Here is a 20,301-nt window from a genome sequence, read left to right as displayed (position 1 = left end):
TCCAGCCTCTGTGTATCCCTCCTCCTTTCACTCCCCCACTAAGCCTCTCTACTTCCCTCTTTTTGACCCTCCTAAAAATGCACCTGTTTGACCAAGATTTTGATCATCCCTCCTAATATCTCCTTTGTTGGCCTGGCACCCATTTCTCCTTATGCCTCTGTGATGTGCACTAGGACATTTTTCTATGTTAAAGGAATATGAATACATTCATGACTAAGGACAGAGCATGTGGAGTCAGGGGACAAGTAGCAGAATGGCTAGCAAGTTGGCCAAAGAACAGAAAAGAGAGAGTAGGGGTTCAGGGTAACTACTCAGACTGGCAAAATGTAGGAAGTGGTGTTCCACAAGGATCGGTGCTGGGACCATTGTTGTTCACAATTTGCATAAACAATTTGGATTCGGTAATCGGTAGTAGTTTCAAAATTTGCAGACGACACCAAATCAGGCGGGGGGGGGGGGGGGGGCGAGGGTAGTTATAGTAAATACTGAGAAAGACTGCAACAAAATACAAGACGACATTAACAAACTTGCAGAATGGGCGTGTAATTGGTAAATGACTTTCAATATAGATGAGTGTGTAGTGTAACATTTTGGTAGGAAGAATATGGAGGCCACATAGTGCTTGGATAATAAATCTAAATGGAATAGAGGAGCAAATAGATCTGGGGTACAGATATACAAATCCCTAAAAATGGCAACGCAGGCCACAAAAGCAAACCAAGCACTAGGGCTCATTTATGGAGGGGTAGAATTGAAAAGCAGAGAAGTTATGTTAAACTTGTATCGAACCTTGGTTAGACCACACTTGGAGTACTGTGCATAATTCTGGTCTCCATATTATAAAAAGGATATAGAGGCAGTGGAGAAAGTACAAAAAGATTCACGAGGATGATACCAGAACTAAGAGGATATCCTTATCAGCAAAGACTGAACAGGTTGGGGCTCTATTCTCAGGGTGACCTGATAAAGGTCTTTAAGATTATGAAAGAGTTTGATAGGGTGGACATAGAGAAGATTTTTCCACTTGTAGGGTAGACCAAAACTAGGGGCCATAAATATAAGATAGTCATCAATAAATCCAATAGGGAATTCAGAAGAAACTTCTTTACCCAAAGAGTGGTAAGAATGTGGAACTCGCTACCACAGGGAGTAGTTGAGCCGAATAACACACATGTACTTAAGGGGAAGCTGGATAAGCATGAGGGAGAAAGGAATAGAAGTGTATGCTGGCTCGTGTGGAGCATAACCGTCAGCATAGACCAGTTGTGCCGAATGGCCTTGTTTCTGTGCTGTAGACTCTATATAAATGCAAGTTGTTGGTGCTGTCAGTATAACCAATGATTTAATTTCGGCTTTTATATATTTTAATGAACTTTAATAAAGACCAAACACTTGGTAAACAAATTATTTTCAGTATGTGTTAATTCACTGTATGAAAAGATAACACAGATTAGGACACAGTTGCTGAATGTTATGACGAAACATTTCATCGCTTAGCAATTGAATGCAGGAATTTGGTAGGGAATTGCACGACAAGTATTAAAAAAAATCCCAGGAGACAAGAAAATCGATTCATATTCCCACTGGTTGAGCTGAACATTCGTCTCCACTTGACAGGGCCACATCTTTTCCAGTGAAGCTGTGTCCAGGAGTCGGTGATTGTAGTTGTTAACGTGCACCGGCTGCTCTGCCCTTGACTCAAAGGTCTATGCTTCCTTTCCCTTTAAATTTCTTTGCAGAGCGTTCACTTGATCTCAGCTGAAACTTGCTGCCGTAGATATAGGAAACAAAGCCATCGACTTCCACGCTGAAGATACTATTTTGCTTGGGAATAACTGGGTTGCAGGGGGTGGGGGGGGGGGGGGGGGGGGGGGAGAGGGGAGAAAATAAAGCGATTAGAACTAGTGTGTAAAATCAAGTTTAAAACTTTTTTCAGTTCTTTAGCATTTCAATGCTTTACAAAATAAGTTATGTTTTAATAATAATTAAAAATGTTCTATAGTCACAGCCGGTAATGTCACTACCACCACAGAATCAATGTTTTGAGAATTAACAACAACATTTACAACTGGTATGTAAAATAGCGAAAAATTGGTATCTGGGAATGATTACAAACCACTAATTTGAGGAATTGGCATACCCCAGCACCAAACAATAATTTATGTTTCACAATCCACCACTTATCCACGTATAGCCTCCATTTAACTGACTTTGACAAAGTATGGGCTAAAAAAATTGAAGTTGAAATGGGATTTAGTCCTGCACAGTGGAGTTTACATTGCACTGAACAAAAATGACACTGTATATGAGAGGCTAAGCAGAACTTTATTTTAGCTGAGTTATTCTTTAGTTAGCTCTATCAGAGTGTTAAACTGACCACAAACTGTAAGAATTAAACTGGCCACACGGGGACAAGATGTACAACCTTTTCATGTTTTGAGATCTATCTATTTTACCACAGATGGACCATCGTATGATTTACAATAAAATGCTATTTTTGAGTTAACTTTTGCTCAGAAACGCTTGAAATCCCCTTTGCTCCAGTTTGTGGGCTGTTGCTACTTACATACCACTTCAAACTGTGACAATAAAGGTTGTTAATACATCCCTGCGATTGTCTTATTCATTTGGGAAATAGTAGGAGATAGTTACTAAGGCACCTCCACCCAGGGGTGTGGTAGCTGGTTTAATTGACCAACCCTAAGACAGGGAGAGGGTCAGAGGTCAAACTGCTGCTTTCCTGTTCAGTTATGAAATGAGAACAAAGAAACACGAGGCCAGTTAGTTTTGTAAAGCAGCCTGACCTATCAAGAAAAAGCTCTCTCATTTTAAGCTCAGAATCGGTCAGAATCAAGAGAGATAATTGACTAGAAAAGCCTTATTTTAGAAGATTGGAAAATTAAACGTGAGAGTTTATCCAGTTCTTTTGCTACAGGGCTTTATTGTCATGACCCCTAGTCATGCTATCATATGACTAGATACTGGACAGTAAAAATAAACTCCTGATTGTAAAGGATCTGGGATCCACCTATGGGGGAGACCAGTGATGCTAAACCCTAGAGTAGACCTGAAATTTGTAACAATACCTTTAAGCTTATTTTCCAGAGTGATAATCTTGAATATATGTTTCATTTCCTGCAGAATAATTCCTGTGACCCCTACATAGGAGGGACATTTGGACTTCACCACTGTAATGCAAACAAATTATAAAAATGTGGATCTCACCAAAACATTTCACCTAAAGTTTTTTTTGTGTTTATAGATTGATGGGTTAGAATAATTTTTTGCACACATACACTTTTCAAATACAAATTAATTTTACATTTCAGAAACCTGCTGGATCTCATTGTTTATCTAGGGAAACTGAAAGATCAGACCCTTGGAGACAGAGTTGTATTTGCTGCTAGGACAATAAATACAAACTCTTAACACTTCACATACCATTTATATAACTTTAAACGATACACAACAATTATAGGGCTGTAACAGCAGAATCCCCCCACAGCTACACATAATACCTCCACACTTAAGGGATGCAGGCTCAGTTGAAGCAACAACAACTAGCATTTATATAGCGCCTTTAACATAGTAAAATGTCCCAAGATGCTTCACAGGAGCCTTTTCAAACAAAACTCGACACCGAGCCACATAAGGAGATATTAGGTCAGACGAGGAGGTAGGTTTTAAGGAGCGTCTTAAAGGAGGAGAGGTAGAGAGGCTTAGGGAGGGAATTCCAGAGGTTAAGGCCTACGCAGCTGAAAGCACGGCTGCCAATGGTGGAGTGATTAAAATCGGGGATGCTCGAGAGGCAAGAATTGGAGGAGTGCAGAGATCTCCGAGGGTTTAGGGCTGGAGGAGCTTACAAAGATAGGAAAGGGCGAGGCTATGGAAGGATTTGAAAACAAGGATGAGAATGTTAAAATCGAGGCGTTGCCGGACTGGGAGCCAATGTAGGTCAGCGAGCGCAGGGATGATGAGGGAACGAGACTTCGTGCGAGTTAGGAGTCGGGCAGCAGAGTTTTGGATGAGCTCAAGTTTATAGAGGGTGGAAAATGGGAGGCCAGCCTGGAGAGCATTGGAATAGTCAAGTCTAGAGGTAACAAAGGCATGGATGAGGGTTTCAGCAGCAGATTAGCTGGGGCATGTGCGGAGACAGGCAATGTTACGGAGGTGGAAATGGCTTTCAAAAATTCAGACTCCTAACTCAACAGAGTAGAAAGTCACAAACTCAGCTGGAAGGAGGATGTGGTTTGGGTGGTGCCCTAAATGTCAAGTTAAGTGGACTGAAACAAAAAACAAAAATGCTCTTAATTCAGGTACTACTGGAAAGTGCGTTTTAAGCATTCTGTTTTTTGTGTTAGATTTCCAGCATTTTCAGTGTAATTTTGTTTGTATAAGTTAGATGGGTTGAATACTATATACTTGATCTTACCTTCTGATTTGATTCTATGATTCTATATATAAAAATAGCTGTATGTTCTACACCTTAGGGTTTATCTTCCTTGTTACAGATTCTGCATACTTTGCTTATTAGAAAACAAATTATCTATATGTATACCTGTCACAATGGCTCCATGGAAGTCTGCCTTCAGCAGTTTGGTCTGGATCATCTGCGTCTGCCTGTAAATTTGTAAAAAAAAGCACAGCAATCAAATAGGCAGGTTGACAATGAATTACAATATATTTCTCTAAATCAGTTGTCATTTCGGTGGGTCTTACCAAGAACCATAAATGCAATTTAAAATATCAAAAATTTTACTTCTACATATACCTCAGCCAAAAATCAAGTAAATCTTTAAAAATAAATTGATATGTGCACCAATATTTTCAGTAGGGTTTTAGTATTTTAACAAACACAAAGATGAGAATACCAAGTTCTACCCAACCTCCTTCACCTAGCTGTCAGTACTTTCTGACCACTTCCATATTCAATATCTCCTTCCAAAAGCGAGGGGGATATTGCCAGGGTTCATTGTTGGTTTATAAATTATTTCTGATGCAAATCAAAAAACTAATAGGAGTTGAAATTATTCAAATGCACGTACCTCTAACTGTAGCAATCAAGTTTTAAAATGTGATGGTCACACCTGCACTTCCAGCAGGAGTCACTGGATAACGAGCAGAAGCAGGATTTTCCTCACTAAGCAAATGCCACCCTTGCCGAGATCAGCTAGCTCGGCACAGAACAGATATTGGACCTGGGACCTTCCTGGGTCATGTGGCTGAGTACTCATTGCATGAACTTACTGAACCACTGGGAAAACCACTACTTATCCTTTGAGCTTGCCAGCCCCTAACTCTAACTTTAAATGCTAGCATTTCAGTTCACAACTGCTAATGGTTCAACACTAGAACAAAAAAAGTGCAAACAAATGTGTCAGGAAAAACATGATTAAGTGTGACCAGTAGGAAGAAACGAGACACAAGACACACGGGATCACATACAGCGAGTGTACTCAAATGTAGAAATACTGGCTCCTAAACATGTGAGAAAAGATTATTTCCCAGAAGCTGCTGCTACATAGAATTACATAGAACGTACAGCACAGAAACAGGCCATTTGGACCAACAGGTCCATGCCAGTGTTTATGCTCCACACGAGCTTCCTCCCTCCCTACTTTATCTAACCCCATCAGCATATCCTTCTATTTTTCTCCCTCATGTGCTTATCTAGCTTCCCCTTAAATGCATCTATGCTAGTCTCCTTAACTACACTTTGTGGTAGTGAGTTCCACATTCTAGCCACTCTCTGGGTAAAGAAGTTTCTCATTAATTCCCTATTGTATATATTAGTGACTATCTTAAGTTTATGGCCCCTAGTTCTGGTCTCCCCTGCAAGTGGAAACATCTTCTCCAGGTCTACCCTATCAATCCCTTTCATAATCTTAATGACCTCTATCAGGTCACCCCTCGGTCTTCTCTTTTCTAGATTCTACTGAATCTTTTTAAATTGCATTGATGGAAAGCTCCAGATTTGTTTGCTATGCCAAAAAGTGGTAGATGTGCCATGGTGTTGCTCGTGGGAAGTCGGAAGATAAAAATAATCTCAAGGCCAGAAGAGACCATAGAGCACAACTTTCCTGCCTCTTGCCACCAAAGAATGCTTAGTTCGCCGGACAAAGAGATCAGGTAAAAGAAGCAAAGACCTAGATATCCAGGTCTCTGCTTCTGTTACCTTGCCGCAGGATTTTCCTGGGAGGGGGGCCAGAAAACTGCCACATAGGTCCATTTAACTTGCTTTCCTGCTGTCCTATTGTAGCCGATTATGTATTTCTCTTAAAGATATTTGTTCAATTTGACCTTGAGGAAATCTAAGCTACTTGCTCCTACAAATTCCCTTGTTAAACTGTCGCAAAAAATTACCAGCTTCTTGATGAAGTAACATTTTCTTAACTCCTTTTTCGCTTATACTTGTACATCCTTATTCGGCTGTCTAATACCAAATCAAATAGCCCGGACTGATCTGCTACATCCCTGAGCCTTATTAATTTGAAAGCCTCAATCGAAACCCCAGTTTTCTCCTCTCCAAAGAGAATAGTCCCAGTTCTGCAAGTCTATCTTCATGGGCCAGAAATCGCTTGGAGTAGTGAGGTAATGGTCACCGCTGCTCCTGCTAATTACATTAACAAAATTACTTACTGCAGGCTCTGTGGCTTCGAATTGCTTGAATTTGAACTTTTAAAAATTTGAGCGCTATCACCCCAGCCTCTGAGCAGCGTGAGTTGCCGCGGCTGGGAAAGTCTGAGAGGAGAAGACACGTCCAAAAAATCTGTCAGGCAGAGAAGTCACGCCCAGAGATTCGGCATTGCTCAAACAGGTAAGCAGACTTCACTCATTGAAAGTTAGTATTCTGTATGTAATTGTAAATAAATTTTATAAAAAGCCAAAGAACTAACTAAATTAAATAAAAGAAGGGAAAAGTGAAAAAAAAAATTTAATTAAAAAAATAATTTTTTTTAATGACCAAAAACTATTAAAATACAGAGTAATGAGATTCCGAATTTTTACAAGTTAATTTTTAGTTGTTTGGCAATCAAGACTTACTGCGCTGTTAAAACTTAGTTTAGACCTGTATTTTTAAGCATTCTTGTTGGGGGCGATATTAGTTACTTTCCAGCTGGGCAGATAAGCAAGCTTGCACTTTTTCAATGATTTCTCTGATTGCAGCGTGCGACGTTCCTTTAATTCAAAGCTGTCCTATCGTTAGCGAACCACTAGGAGCAAGTTCCCGATTTCTGTGTTCCACTGCACATGTGCAAACGCCGGAACTTGCTACTTTATTTTGCCACTAACAACGGAGAGCGTTGTTGAGCTCTTCCATTATTTCGGGAGTGATTTCTGCCCCTTTATGTTTTAGGCTCCAGTTCCCTAATCGATCTAGTAGCTTTTCTCTACACTTTATCCAGCTTAGCTACATGCTTCCTGTAATGAGGGTTCCAGAAAAGCACACTACTCCAGGAAATGTGAAATGTACAATGTATCATTATGTTGCTAAGATGGAGCTCTGACCCTTTAATGTTACAAAGTCTAAATGTTAAGTAAAGAGAGCTTCAGATCAGAGTTTAACTGTTGTTGGGTGAAAGAACTGTGCAGATTGGAAAATGCTCATTAGTTTTAGACTATGTCAGAAACACCCAGAATTAAGTGAGTTGCTTTTTAAAAATTATTTTGCCTCTGTAACAAAATGTGAAGGACAAAATTTGTGACAGACACTTACCCATCCAGTTATAACCAGAGAATTTCCTGCGATGGCTTCTCTTACCAGCCCTGCATCACTACCTCTGGTGTTCCCCAAGGATTTATCCTTGACCTCCTCCTATTTCTCACCTACATGCTGTCCCTCAGCGACATCATCCGAAGAAATTCCACATGTAAGCGGACGACACCCATTTCTACCTCCCCACCATCTCTCTCGACCCCTGCACTACCTCAATGTCCTTCATGCATTCAGATACAGTGCCTTTAGATTTGTCTTTTTAACATTTTTAGACATCTTAACATTTTTTTGTACTATGGCCCTATTTGTTTTATTACCATTTTTTCTTACCTGGCCCCTATTTGTTAGTGCAATCTTTTGTTTGTACGCTCTGTCCCTTCCTGACACAATCTGGTTATCCTTATCCCAATCACTTTCCTGTACTGCTTCTTTGTCTTTTCTCTTTAGCATTCTAGATTTCTCTCCACCGGGACCCTCCCCCCCCACTTATTTAGTTTAAAGCCCCATCAACCTCCCTAGTTATTCGATTCGCTAGAACTCTGGTCTCAGCATGGTTCAGGTGTAGTCCGTCCCAACGGAACAGCTCTCTCTTTCCCCAGTACTGATGCCAGTGCCCCACGAATCGAAACCCACTTCTCCCACACCAATCTTTGAGCCACGCATTCATCTCTCTGATCTTATTTACCCAATGCCAATTTGCTCGTGGCTCAGGTAATAATCCAGAGATTATTACCTTTGTGGTTTTGCTTCTTAATTTAGTCCCTAGCTGCTCAAACTCTCTCAGCAGAAACTTTTTTTTTAGTCCTACATATGTTGTTGGTACCTACTGTAAAAGCTTCTACGAGTATGTAAAATGAAAAAGATTAGTGAAGACAAATGTAGGTCCCTTACAGTCAGAAACGGGAGAATTTATAATGGGGAACGAGGAAATGGCAGAGCAATTAAACAAATATTTTGGTTCTGTCTTCATGGAAGAGGACACAAATAACTTCCCAGAAATGCTAGGGAACCAAGGGACTAGTGAGAAGGAGGAATTAAAGGAAATTAGTATTACTAAAAAAAGTGCTGGAGAAATGAATGGGACTGAAAGCCGATAAATCACCAGGGCCTGATAATCTGCATCCCAGAGTACTAAAAGAGGTAGCCATGGAAATAGTGGATGCATTAGTGGTCATCTTCCAAAATTCTATAGATTATGGAATAGTTCCTGCTGATTGGAGGGTGGAAAATGTAACCCCACTATTAAAAAAAGGGAGAGAGAAAACAGGGAACTACAGACTGGATAGCCTAACATCAGTAATAGGGAAAATGCTAGAGTCTATTATAAAGGATGTGATAACAGGACACTTAGAAAATATCAACTGGATTAGATAAAGTCAACATGCATTTATGAAAGGGAAATCATGTTTGACAAACCTACTGGAGTTTTTTGAGGATGTAACTGGTAGAATAGATAAGGGAGGAGTAGTGGATGTGGTTTATTTGGATTTTCAGAAGGCCTTTGATAAAGTTCCACATAAGAGTTTAGTGTGCAAAATTAAAGCACATGGGATTGGTGGTAATATACTGGCATGGATTGAAAATTGGATAACAGACAGGAAACAGAGAGTAGGAATAAATGGGTCTTTTTCGGGGTGGCAGGCAGTGTCTAGTGGGGTACCGCAGGGATCAGTGCTTGGGCCCCAGCTATTCACAATATATATCAATGATTTGGATGAGGGAACCAAATGTAATATTTCCAAGTTTGCTGACAACACAAAACTAGGTGGGATCGTGAGTTATGAGGAGGATGCAAAGAGGCTTCAAGGCAATTTAGACAAGTTGAGTGAGTGGGCAAATACATGGCAGATGCAGTATAATGTGGATAAATGTGAAGTTATCCACTTCGGAAGGAAAAACAGAAAGGCAGAGTATTATTTAAATGGTGATAGATTGGGAAATATTGATGTACAAAGGGACCTGGATGCCCTTGTAGACCAGTCACTGAAAGCAAACATGCAGGTGCAGCAAGCAGTTAGGAAGGCAAATGGTATGTTGGACTTCATTGCAAGAGGATTTGAGTCCAGGAGCAAGGATGTCTTACTGCAGTTATTCAGGGCCTTGGTGAGACCACACCTGGAGTATTGTGTGCAGTTTTGGTCTCCTTTCCTCAGAAAGGATATACTTGCCATAGAGGGAGTGCAGCGATTCCTGGGATGGCAGGACTGTCGTATGAGGAGAGATTGGGTCGACTCAGCTTGTATTCATTAGAGTTTAGAAGAATGAGAGGGGATCTCATTGAAACATATAAAATTCTGACAGGGCTAGACAGACTGGATGCAGGGAGGATGTTTCCCCTGGCTGGGGGGTCCAGAACGAGGGGTCACAGTCTCAGAATATGGGGTTGGACATTTAGGACTGAGATGAGGAGAAATGTCTTCACTCAGAGAGTGGTGAACCTGAGGAATTCTCTACCACAGAAGGCTGTGGAGCCCAAGTCACTGAATATATTTAAGAAGGAGCAAGATAGGTTTCTAGACACAAAAGGCATCAAGGGATATGGGGAGAGAGCGGGAATATGGTATTGAGATAGAGGATCATATTGCATGGCAGAGCAGGCTTGAAGGGCCGAAGAGCCTACTCCTGCTCCTATTTTCTATGTTTCTATGTCCGACATCCTGTCCGAGATCAGCCACAATTTCCTCCAATTAAATATTAGGAAGAGTGATGCCATTGCCTTTGGCCCCCGCCACAAACTCCATTCCTTTGCCACCGATTCTATCACCCTCCCTGGCCATCTCAGTCTGAACCAGACTGTTTGCCACCTTGTCATCCTATTTGACCCTTAGCTGAGCTTCCGAACCCACATCCTCTCAAACACCAACACCGCCTAATTCAACCTCTGTAACATCCCCCATATCTCTGCCCCTGCCTCAGCCCATCTGCTCTTGGAAACCCTCATACATACTTTTGTTACCTCCAAACTCCACTATTCCAATGCTCTCCTGGCTGGCCTTCCGTCTTCCACCTACATAAACTTGAGCTCATCCAAATCTCTGTTGCCTATACCAAGTCCCACTCATCAATCACCCCTGTGCTTGCTGACGTATGTTGGCTTCTGGTCCACCACCACCTCAAATTAAAAATTCCCTTCCTCGTGTTCAAATCTTTCCGTGGTCTTACCCCATCCCATCTTTGTAACCTTCTCCAGCCCTACAACCCTCCGAGAATTCTGTGTTCCTCCAACACTGGCCTCTTACGCATTTACCACTCCCTTTGCCCCACCATTGGCGGCCATGTCGTGCTTTCAGCCAACTAGGCCCCAAGCTCTGGAATTCCCTCCCTATACCTCTCCACGTCTCTCCCTAAAAGCTACCTCTGACCAAGCTTTTAGTCACCCCTAATAATATCTCCTTCTTTGGCTCGGTGTCAATTTTTGGTTGATTACGCTCCTGTGAAGGTGTTATATAAATGTAAGTTGTATAAATAAGTAAAAAAAAAATATATATAAAAATTAGTTCATACAAGAATCATAGAAAGGTTACAGCACGGAAGGAGGCCATTCGGTCCATCGAGTCCACCGGCTCTATGCAAGAGCAATCCAGCTGTTCGCACTCCCCCACCCTATCCCTGTAGCCCTGCAAATTTTTTCCTTTCAAGTGCCCTCATCTACCTTCTCTGTTACCTCATCAAAAAACTCCATCGGGTTAGTTAAACACGATTTGCCTTTAACAAATCCGTGCTGGCTTTTCCTAATCAATCCACACTCGTCCAAGTGACTGTTAATTCTGTCCCGGCTTATCGTTTCTAAAAGTTTCCCCACCACTGAGGTCAAACTGACTGGCCTATAGTTGCTGGGTTTATCCTTACACCCTTTTTTGAACAAAGATGTAACATTTGCAATTCTCCAGCCCCCCGGCACCACTCCCGTATCTACGGGTGTTTGGAAGATTATGGCCAGTACCTCCGTAATTTCCACCCTTACTTCCCTCAGCAACCTAGGATGCATCCCATTTGGACTGGGTGACTTATCTACTTTAAGTACAGCTAACCTTTCAGGTATCACTTCTTTATCAATTTTTAGCCCATCCAGTATCTCAACTATACCTTCCTTTACTGAGACTCTGGCAGCATCTTTTTCCTGGGTAAAGACGGATGCAAAGTACTCATTTAGCACCTCAGCCATCTCCTCTGCCTCCATGAGTAGATCTCCTTTATGGTCCCTAACCTGCTCCACCCCTCTTCTTATTACCAGTTTACATGCCTGTAGAAGACTTTTGGATTCCCTTTTATGTTCCGGATTTCCGCGTTTCACTGCGCATGTGTGAACGCTGGAACTTGCTCCTCCATTTCACCATTAACAATGGTGAGCACTGTTGACCTCACTGTTCTTTCGCAAGCAATTTCTACCCCATTACATTTGATAAATCTGCTTCCTCAAAACATGATACCACTCAATTCTAAGTCTAGAGGGCACTAATTAGTCTTGAAATGGTTTATAAAACGTTACTGTATAGAAACTGTTACCATTGATGGGCCACAACAACCCTGAGCCTGAAGCAGTCAATGGATATTTATTGTTAGAGAATTCTTCTATGGTATTATTGTAAACTAAGAGGGATCCATTTGGAAAAATTCTCAGAGAACATAAACCCAGTGTTTGATAAAAGAAAAGCAATTATGAAGCTTGACTAGATCTGCCAAATCAGTTTTGCACATTGGAGGCGGTAAATACTCACAAGTATTTTAATATATATGAATGACTTGGACTTGGGTATACAGGGCACAATTTCAAAATCTGCAGATGACACAAAATTTGGAAATGTGGTAAATACTTAAAGGGAAAAAGTTTGCAGGGCTACAGGGAAAGAGCAGGGGAATGGAACTAACTGGATTGCTCTTGCAGAGAGCCAGCATGGGCTCGATGGGCCGAATGGCCTCCTTCTGTGCAGTAACCATTCTATGATTCTATGAAGTAGCAACATAATATAAATTTCCATCTCTTTAAAATGGGCATCATTTAAAATCTTTCGTCTGTAAACACTTCCGGTCAACTTTTTCCATTATAAATTCCAATATCCACATTTATAATGGAAACTTTCTCAGTAAACTTCTTACTCTCCTGCCAGTAAATGTCACTGTAACACCTCAGTTTTGCACCTCCCAGCCCTTCACACTCCACTGTAGAGAAACTATGCTACAACCAACCCTACTTCTCTGCTTCCCAAATTGCCATGCATTTTGCTATTTGACTATAAATAAATATAATGTAGTATACAAAATAAGGACAGAATATATGACTTTTTAAAAATGGGGATTGAATTACTTCAGTATTCCTCTGTCCTCTAACCCTGCTTCACCTCAAGACCACACTTGATCTCAACTCCCGATGTGCAATGCCACTAGTAAATTATTAAAGATCTTGTGCACACCTATCAAATTTCTCCATTATAAATTACTATGTCCTCATTTACAATGTAAATTGCCTATGTAAACTTGACATGCTGTCATTACATCCTCCATCCAGTGGAGACGCTACAATGCCATCACTGGCAGGAGGGTGTAATAATGTGACAAGCTTACACAGGTAGTTTCCATTATAAATGCAGACATAGGAATTCATAATGGAAATATAAAAATAAGGACAAAATGTGGGGACTGAATTACGTCAGCACATCCTGGTCCAATTATCCCTCAATCTCTAATCCCACTTCACCTGAACACTACACTTAAAAGAACTGGGTGTAATCACCACGGGTGATTGAGTACTCTTAATAAAAAAAAACACGTTTGGCAAAAAAAAATGTTGTTGCTTATAAACAGATGATACAACGATTCAAATCAAAAACAACTTACATAGCACCTTTAACATAGAAAATGCCCCAAGAAGCTTAATGGGGAGAAACGGATACTAAGCAGAAGTGGAAGTCTAAATGAATCATTACATTACTAATATATTATTTCACTGTGACAAATAATAAACCAACACTTGTGCGAATTAACTGCTTAGCAAACTTCTTTAACTATGGTAAACACTTCTGCAACGAAGACAGTACCTCTTAAAAAGAAACAATAAATGAATGACGTTTCATTTTATCTGCAATATAAGGTAGAGGTGCCCTTTCTGATCTAGGAATATCCCAAATTAAAATAGACATCTTGCCCACTAACACTGCTAGCAACGAGGAGCAAAACAAAGAGGCTTTTTGCTCTCTCCTTCCTGTCGGTAAAGTGAGCAATATACCTGGGGTCATTGGCACATTGTTGCCCAATGACTGGCATTTCATATTTTTTGTGTAAACTGTTGCAGCTTAGTGAGAAGCAACAGTTAAAGGACTGGGGCAAAATTAAAAGCACCTATTTCTTAATCTGCAGTGTTGTGTGAACTAACTTTTTATATTTTGACCTTGAAATAGTTCAATTTAAAAATCAGTGCTTTAAACACTAATTAATTAAACTGCTGATAGATTACAGTGTGATCACTGGGTTTCCTAAAATGTCTCAATATCTTCTGCACTGTGTGTGGTAAAGGGGTCTTTCCAGCTTCACAAGTGTACAATACAACGAGTCAGTGACCAATAACTGTAAACGTGCCCATTCTATAGTACAAGTACTGTACTTACATGTCAGGTTTCAAGCCGTTGCACAAGTCTCGAATGTACTGCTTCCACAGCTCATGCAAAGGGAGAAACAATTCATACCTGGAAAAAATTAGATCAGATCAATTCAAACTTAGATAATCGTTCAAATTAGCATTTTAACATATATGGGTTAAAAATGTCTAAACCATGTCAATCTGATAGGCGAGAATAAGCATTTCACTGAAATGCCCTTTTATACAGTGGAGAAAATGTAAAGAATACAGAAAATTTGATCAGTTCAGTGTAGAACATGGGGCACAACCACATTACAAAGACTTTATTAAACTGTTGCACTTAAAAATTGCGAATTGTCACTCAAAACAGTTATACTATTGTATTTGCCCTCCAGATAAGGACAGAATTAATGCAGAGGTTGGGCTATATCTGACCATTACTTGCTTAAGATAACCACTGTGACCTGGTGCTGATGAAATTAAATAGAAATGCTGTTTGTTCAAGTACTCAATACAATACGTCATCAATAAGAATCTTCAAAGCTCCAAGTTACAAATGAATGCCAGAACCACGAGTTTGAATACTAGTTACTAATTTGTATTATTACTGCCATCCTCCAAGCAAGTAGTTTATTTAATTTATAACTTCCATTTTTTTTTAAAATTCAATTTTTCTGCTTTCTCAGCCTCATATGATCTTCAGCTAGGACAGTGGGCCAGGCTGTGGATTTAACCATATTCATCAATTCAGTCCATTATCAATGGACAGCAGGGACATGTTCAGTGGGTTATGTGCCCCAAAAATCCCGAGACGGTATCCGTCACTAACCTGAGGTGTTGTATTTTGCCACTCAGATGAAGTTCTATGAAACTCAAAAGATTGAATGACAGTTGAAGCTGGGATCCAAAACTGGACTCTAAACAGGAATCCAATAGTCTATTGCACAGCATGTGTCTTGTGCAAGATAATTCAATATTGCTGATTTTTTAAAAATAGAAATTTTGGAAAGAAAGCACAAGTTTATTGTGCATCATTTCTCTGGATTTTTTATTTTGCAATTGTATGATACATAAAACCAGCATCGATAAAAAGTGTCGACACAAACAGGACCAGCCTACCTTTGTTGTTCTGGTTTGAGCTCAAATATTCTCAATTCCCGCCTCTCCTTGGCGGACAGACACTTTGTTTTTCTCCTCTTCTCCTTCTTGCGCTTCTTTAACAAATGTTCGAGAATAACAGCCTTTCTGTTCAAATGTGTTTGAATCTGCTCAGCACCCAACCGTGGTAAACTGTGTCTGAGAAAGGTCTTGACAAATGCTTCAGCCTGTCTGGATCCCTGAGGCTGTCAGAAACAATTTAGAAATTATTTGAACATTGCAGAAACTTTTCAGAAAGTTGACAACTGCACTCCCGAAACAAATTAAGTTAGACTTTAGCCGCTATTAATATTGCACTGAACACAAAATTATTCCTGTTTTAAATCAATAATTGCAATTAAATTGGTACAAAATTACATAATTAGTACCCACATATATACAAAATTACAAGATAGACAGCACAAAGCCATAAACAAAAAAAATGAACTTAAGCATTACACCTGGCCAATCAACATAACAGAAATAAGGAGAACATAACTTCCAAATATAGTCAAATCTGTTGTATGATATATTCATTATGAATGTTCTTTGATCAAAACAGTACAATTCACATTGTGGTCAACCTTTCTTACAGACAGTGCTACATAATCTAAACATGCTGTTCTCAAGGACTGCCAACACAGAAACACCAGAGGGCAGCAGTGACCATAAAGTAGCATACCTGAATGTCCACAGTCTCTTTCATAGAAATCGTGCTGTAAACAATATCTTCAACAGGGAAATAAAGAATCTCAGTTAAAATGGGTAAAAAGATGGCAGTGCTAATAAGAAAGACAAGACAGACTGCTATTTTATCATGCTAAGCACACAATTATTTCAAACAGAAATATAAATCATACAAAATGCAAGTCAGACATTTAATGCACTAATCAAAGACATTCTGCCAGAATATATTGCAAATTTAGCATGCGGTGTGGAAACCTACAAATAAAACATTACTGAAGTTACAAAACAAACTTCCTATAAAGATCAGAGGCACATTGATCGACTGATATTCATGGACAATTCTCAACAAATTTGTTGGGTTGGCAATAAATATTTTCCATTCCCTCCATCCCCGAAGTCCTGCTATGCTAAGCTAACATGCTTAACTCAGCACAGATCAAGGATTGAACCTGCATCTTCTTTATCTGTTTGACTTAGTACCACAGTGGGCAGTAAATGCACCAGCTGAGTCATCAGGAAGATTTTATTGCATTTCTAAAAAAGATTCATGACATTTTCTAGTGCTTGAGGCTAAGTAAAATAAAGACACAAATTTGTATGCACCAGGCCATACTGAAACCTTTTTTTTGTGGATAGAGGTAGGGGAAGAAGAGGGGAAAGTAACGACAGGCCTAGATTTAAACCCATGCCAAAATCTCTGGCAAATTAGGTAGTTGAGTATTTTTATATGCCTTTTGCCAAAATGGATTTAAAGCATTTAAAAAAAAACCACACAATTCAGGTGATATTTGATTTAATTGGTGGGTCCTGCATTTGACTGTTCTTTGAACAAGTCCCTTTGACGCTTTCACTTCAGTCATCTTCTGAGCAGAACATTTACTTGTTTTGCTTAAATTGCACAATTCTCAAAATACGTCAAGTTAACTGAGTCACAAAGCACGGCAAACAACTCCTTTAATGATTTGCTGGACTACTGAAGCAAACAAAAAATCAATCCATTTAAAGCCTAATTTTATTGCCTAATGAGTTTGTCATGAAATAAAAACGTGTAAAGCAATGCCAAGATCAGCCATGATCTGAACGAATGGCGGAGCAGGCTCGAGGGGCCATGCGACCTACTCCTATTTCTTATGTCCTTATGCACTAATTCCAGATTCAGTCTATGGCTCTATCGATCAATGGCCTTATTAGAACAATCTGTATTTCTCTACACTTTATTAGACCATCCAGATCTAAAACAGCTCAATTAAAAAAGTATGAAACAATAAGTGCCTTGCTTATTAGAACTAAGCACAACAACAATATTTGTTATGTGACTGCAGATGTAACTTATACCAGTCACTTTCAAAATAGTCTGTCAAACAACTTGATTTGAGAATTCTAGGGGAAAAAAATGAATCTACTTTATGCATGCATGGGCCTAGGTACTGGTTTTCATAAATCCCAACCAAATCAAAATCAGGGAAAATCTGTTTGGGGAGGGGATAAAGAGAATGGAGGAACAAATCAGATGAGCAGTATAAAAAGTTAAAAAAAATAATCGTCATGAAGACAAATGGATGATTCACATTGCATCAAATGAATATGCATCGAGGTCATTAAAGGAATAGTCCTTCACAAATGGGCTCCTAGACAAAATCATCACAATTCTTTTGGAAGAAAACCTCAGCTAAAATGAACCACACTATTACTCTTGTATTCAACGGCCACGTTTCTGACAATGAATAGATGTGGGAGGGAAGAGGAGGTCACAGAACTGCTTGTTCTATATCTCCAGCACTGGAAAGGAGAAGGAGCACTTCTCCTAGTTTAATTTGCCAGATACGTCCCTGGCATATTAAATAAAGAGAACCAGGCTTTGGTTGCTGACTCACTTTAATTTCCTTCCAAAATTAAAATTCTCACAAAACTGCAGATCCATGAACTTTGGGGTATACAGCTCTAAATGTTTATTTATAATTGAAGCACGAGTCTATCAGCAAAATCTTTCCCAAAGCACTGTAAGTGCTGAAGTATCATTGCTTTTATTGGTAACAGAAAGGAATGCTCTTAAACAAATGTGTAGGCTTGCTCCAAGTGTACAATATGGTAATGTACTATAAACTGCCAGTGAGCTGGTTTTCACCTGCACATTCCAAGGGAAATAAGATGAATTCTGCATTGCTTCCTCCTGCAGTGTCCCCTTAATTAACCATTGGTAACTTGATTATTGAATCCTTGTGTTTCCATTTGCTGAGAAAGCACACATTGCTGTGACGTGAAAGCTTTAATTTCTAGAACAAACTCAACTGCCATAGCTCAGTCAATATCTGCCTATTAATAATAAAACAAACATTACAGCATGACACTTCACTCTAATGGAGGGCCCAAGAGTTGATCAGTTTCTATACCAGCACAGAACAAGCTGGCATGTATGTTATAGCTGGAAAAATGATCCAGTCACAAAATCAATGTTTCAAAAGGGTGGTGCCATATTTATAGAGCGAGAATACAGAGATATATCATACATGGAATCATACAGCACAGCCATTCGGCCCATTTTGCCTGGGCCAGCTCTTTGAAAGAGCTATCCAATTAGTCCCACTCCCCTGCTCTTTTCCCATAGCCTTGCAAATTCTTCCCCTTCAAGTATTTATCCAATTCCCTTTTGAAAGTTACGATTAAATCTGCTTCTACCACCCTTTCAGGTAGTGCATTCCAGATCATAACTCGCTGAGTAAAAACATCTAATTTCCCTCCCTGGTTTTTTTTTGCCAATTACCTTAAATCTGTGTCCTCTGGTTACCAAACTTCCTGCCAGGAGAAAGTTTCTCCCTAGCTACTCTATCAAAACCCCTCATAATTGCCCCTTAACCTTCTCTGAACTAAGGAGAACAATCCCAGCTTCTCTAGTCTCTCTATATGGCTGAAGTCCCTTATTCCTGGTACCATTCTGGTAAATCTTCTCTGGACCCTCTCCAAGGCCTTGACACCCTTCCATGGTGCCTCTAGTCTTTTTATAACTCTGGAAGAGCATGAGTAAGCCCAGACTTGGGCCAATGGAAGTTGGAGCACAAAGAGGGCGGGGGGAACCAGATTCCAAATTATATTTCTGTTGTACTTATCATGTAAAGAAAAATATCCCAGTCTTCTACAGGATGTAGGCAAAAGGGAGCCCAAGTAGGAGAGCAAAGGAAAACAGAAATTGGGAGAAGACAGGTGGCCAGTATAGAAACTGCCACAGAAATTGCAGAGGTATGGAGGTTGGTAAAACTGGGTAGCAGTAATGTGCATTTGGAAGTTGAATCTGTGCCATTAGATGTTACCAAGGGGAAGCCTATAAATAACGATGGGAATGGGGAAGAGGTGGAGATAATTGAGATTACGTTTCTGTTCACTTTGGACCTGTGTATTTGATTTAATTGGGCCTGTTAACAATTTCCATATAACAACTGGGTAAGTTGTGAACTGAAAGCGACTCCCATGCAGGTATTTTGGGTTATAAAAAAATTATCGCTGAACAGAAAAAGCCACAACGCACCTGAAGTGCCTCCCGCCCCCTCCCTGAAACATTAACCGTCTGATAGTTTGAAGGATTGCGACAGAAAGGCCCCTGCGATTCCTCCTGCACTTGACCGAAGATGGCCAACCCAGGGGCTCGGTGATGCGGGCCCGCGGCTTTCACCCGGTGCTCAGTCAGAGGGGAATCACCAGCCCCCCCCCACCTGCACCAACCGTCACCCCAGCCTCTCACACCATGGAACCTGCCGCTCAACCTAGCTTCACAGCTAAAGTTCTGCAGCTTTACCGCAACCACCCCGACCGCTAATAAAAACCCCGCCTCCCGGCGCCATCTCACTGATAAAGGCCTGAAATCCACTCACTGTCCATGGCTCGGCTCATCGGCGTGACTTCCGGCGCATTAAAACTACGCCAAAGGACGTGACCAATTGGCTTCTCAGTGCGCGGCAAGAGCACGTCATGATATTACAGGGACACCATGGTTACAGGGATTGACACTGTAACCATGGAGACCTTTATTGCGGGAAACACAGCTGCAGTCAGAGGTCAGTCTTCCAAGGATTGGTGCCCGAGTGCAACAGTGAGAAAGCACAGCAGGAATCCTGAGATCACCGATGTCAGTTGTCTGGTGACCTGTCAGAAGATAATTAATTTTAGCTCATCCTTCCAGAAAGACCCGACAGTC

At 40.4% G+C, this 20,301-nt stretch overlaps 1 protein-coding gene across 3 annotated transcripts; it reads right to left on the bottom strand.

Moving 5' to 3' along the window:
• Window positions 1-1,353: 1,353 nt before the first annotated feature.
• Window positions 1,354-20,054, bottom strand: pop4 (POP4 homolog, ribonuclease P/MRP subunit). Of its 3 annotated transcripts, none has more exons than XM_067997943.1 (7): window positions 19,979-20,054; window positions 16,111-16,157; window positions 15,411-15,634; window positions 14,320-14,397; window positions 4,559-4,620; window positions 3,087-3,188; window positions 1,354-1,835 (listed from the first exon to the last, which is right to left on the bottom strand). In XM_067997943.1, the coding sequence occupies exons 1-7, from the start codon at window positions 19,995-19,997 to the stop codon at window positions 1,699-1,701; spliced, it is 669 nt and encodes a 222-aa protein (XP_067854044.1). In that variant the 5' UTR covers window positions 19,998-20,054; the 3' UTR covers window positions 1,354-1,698. The 3 variants fall into 3 exon arrangements, with proteins under 3 accessions (XP_067854044.1, XP_067854045.1, XP_067854046.1); XM_067997944.1 differs by lacking the exon at window positions 19,979-20,054 and adding an exon at window positions 18,877-19,553; XM_067997945.1 differs by lacking the exon at window positions 19,979-20,054 and adding an exon at window positions 18,241-18,403.
• Between the last annotated feature and the right edge of the window lie 247 nt (window positions 20,055-20,301).

This window comes from Heptranchias perlo, chromosome 16 (genome assembly GCF_035084215.1).
Source record: "Heptranchias perlo isolate sHepPer1 chromosome 16, sHepPer1.hap1, whole genome shotgun sequence".
In the NCBI taxonomy this organism is placed as follows: domain Eukaryota; kingdom Metazoa; phylum Chordata; class Chondrichthyes; order Hexanchiformes; family Hexanchidae; genus Heptranchias; species Heptranchias perlo.
Note: the sequence above shows the minus strand (reverse complement) of the source record. Positions and strands in the feature narration are given on the sequence as shown.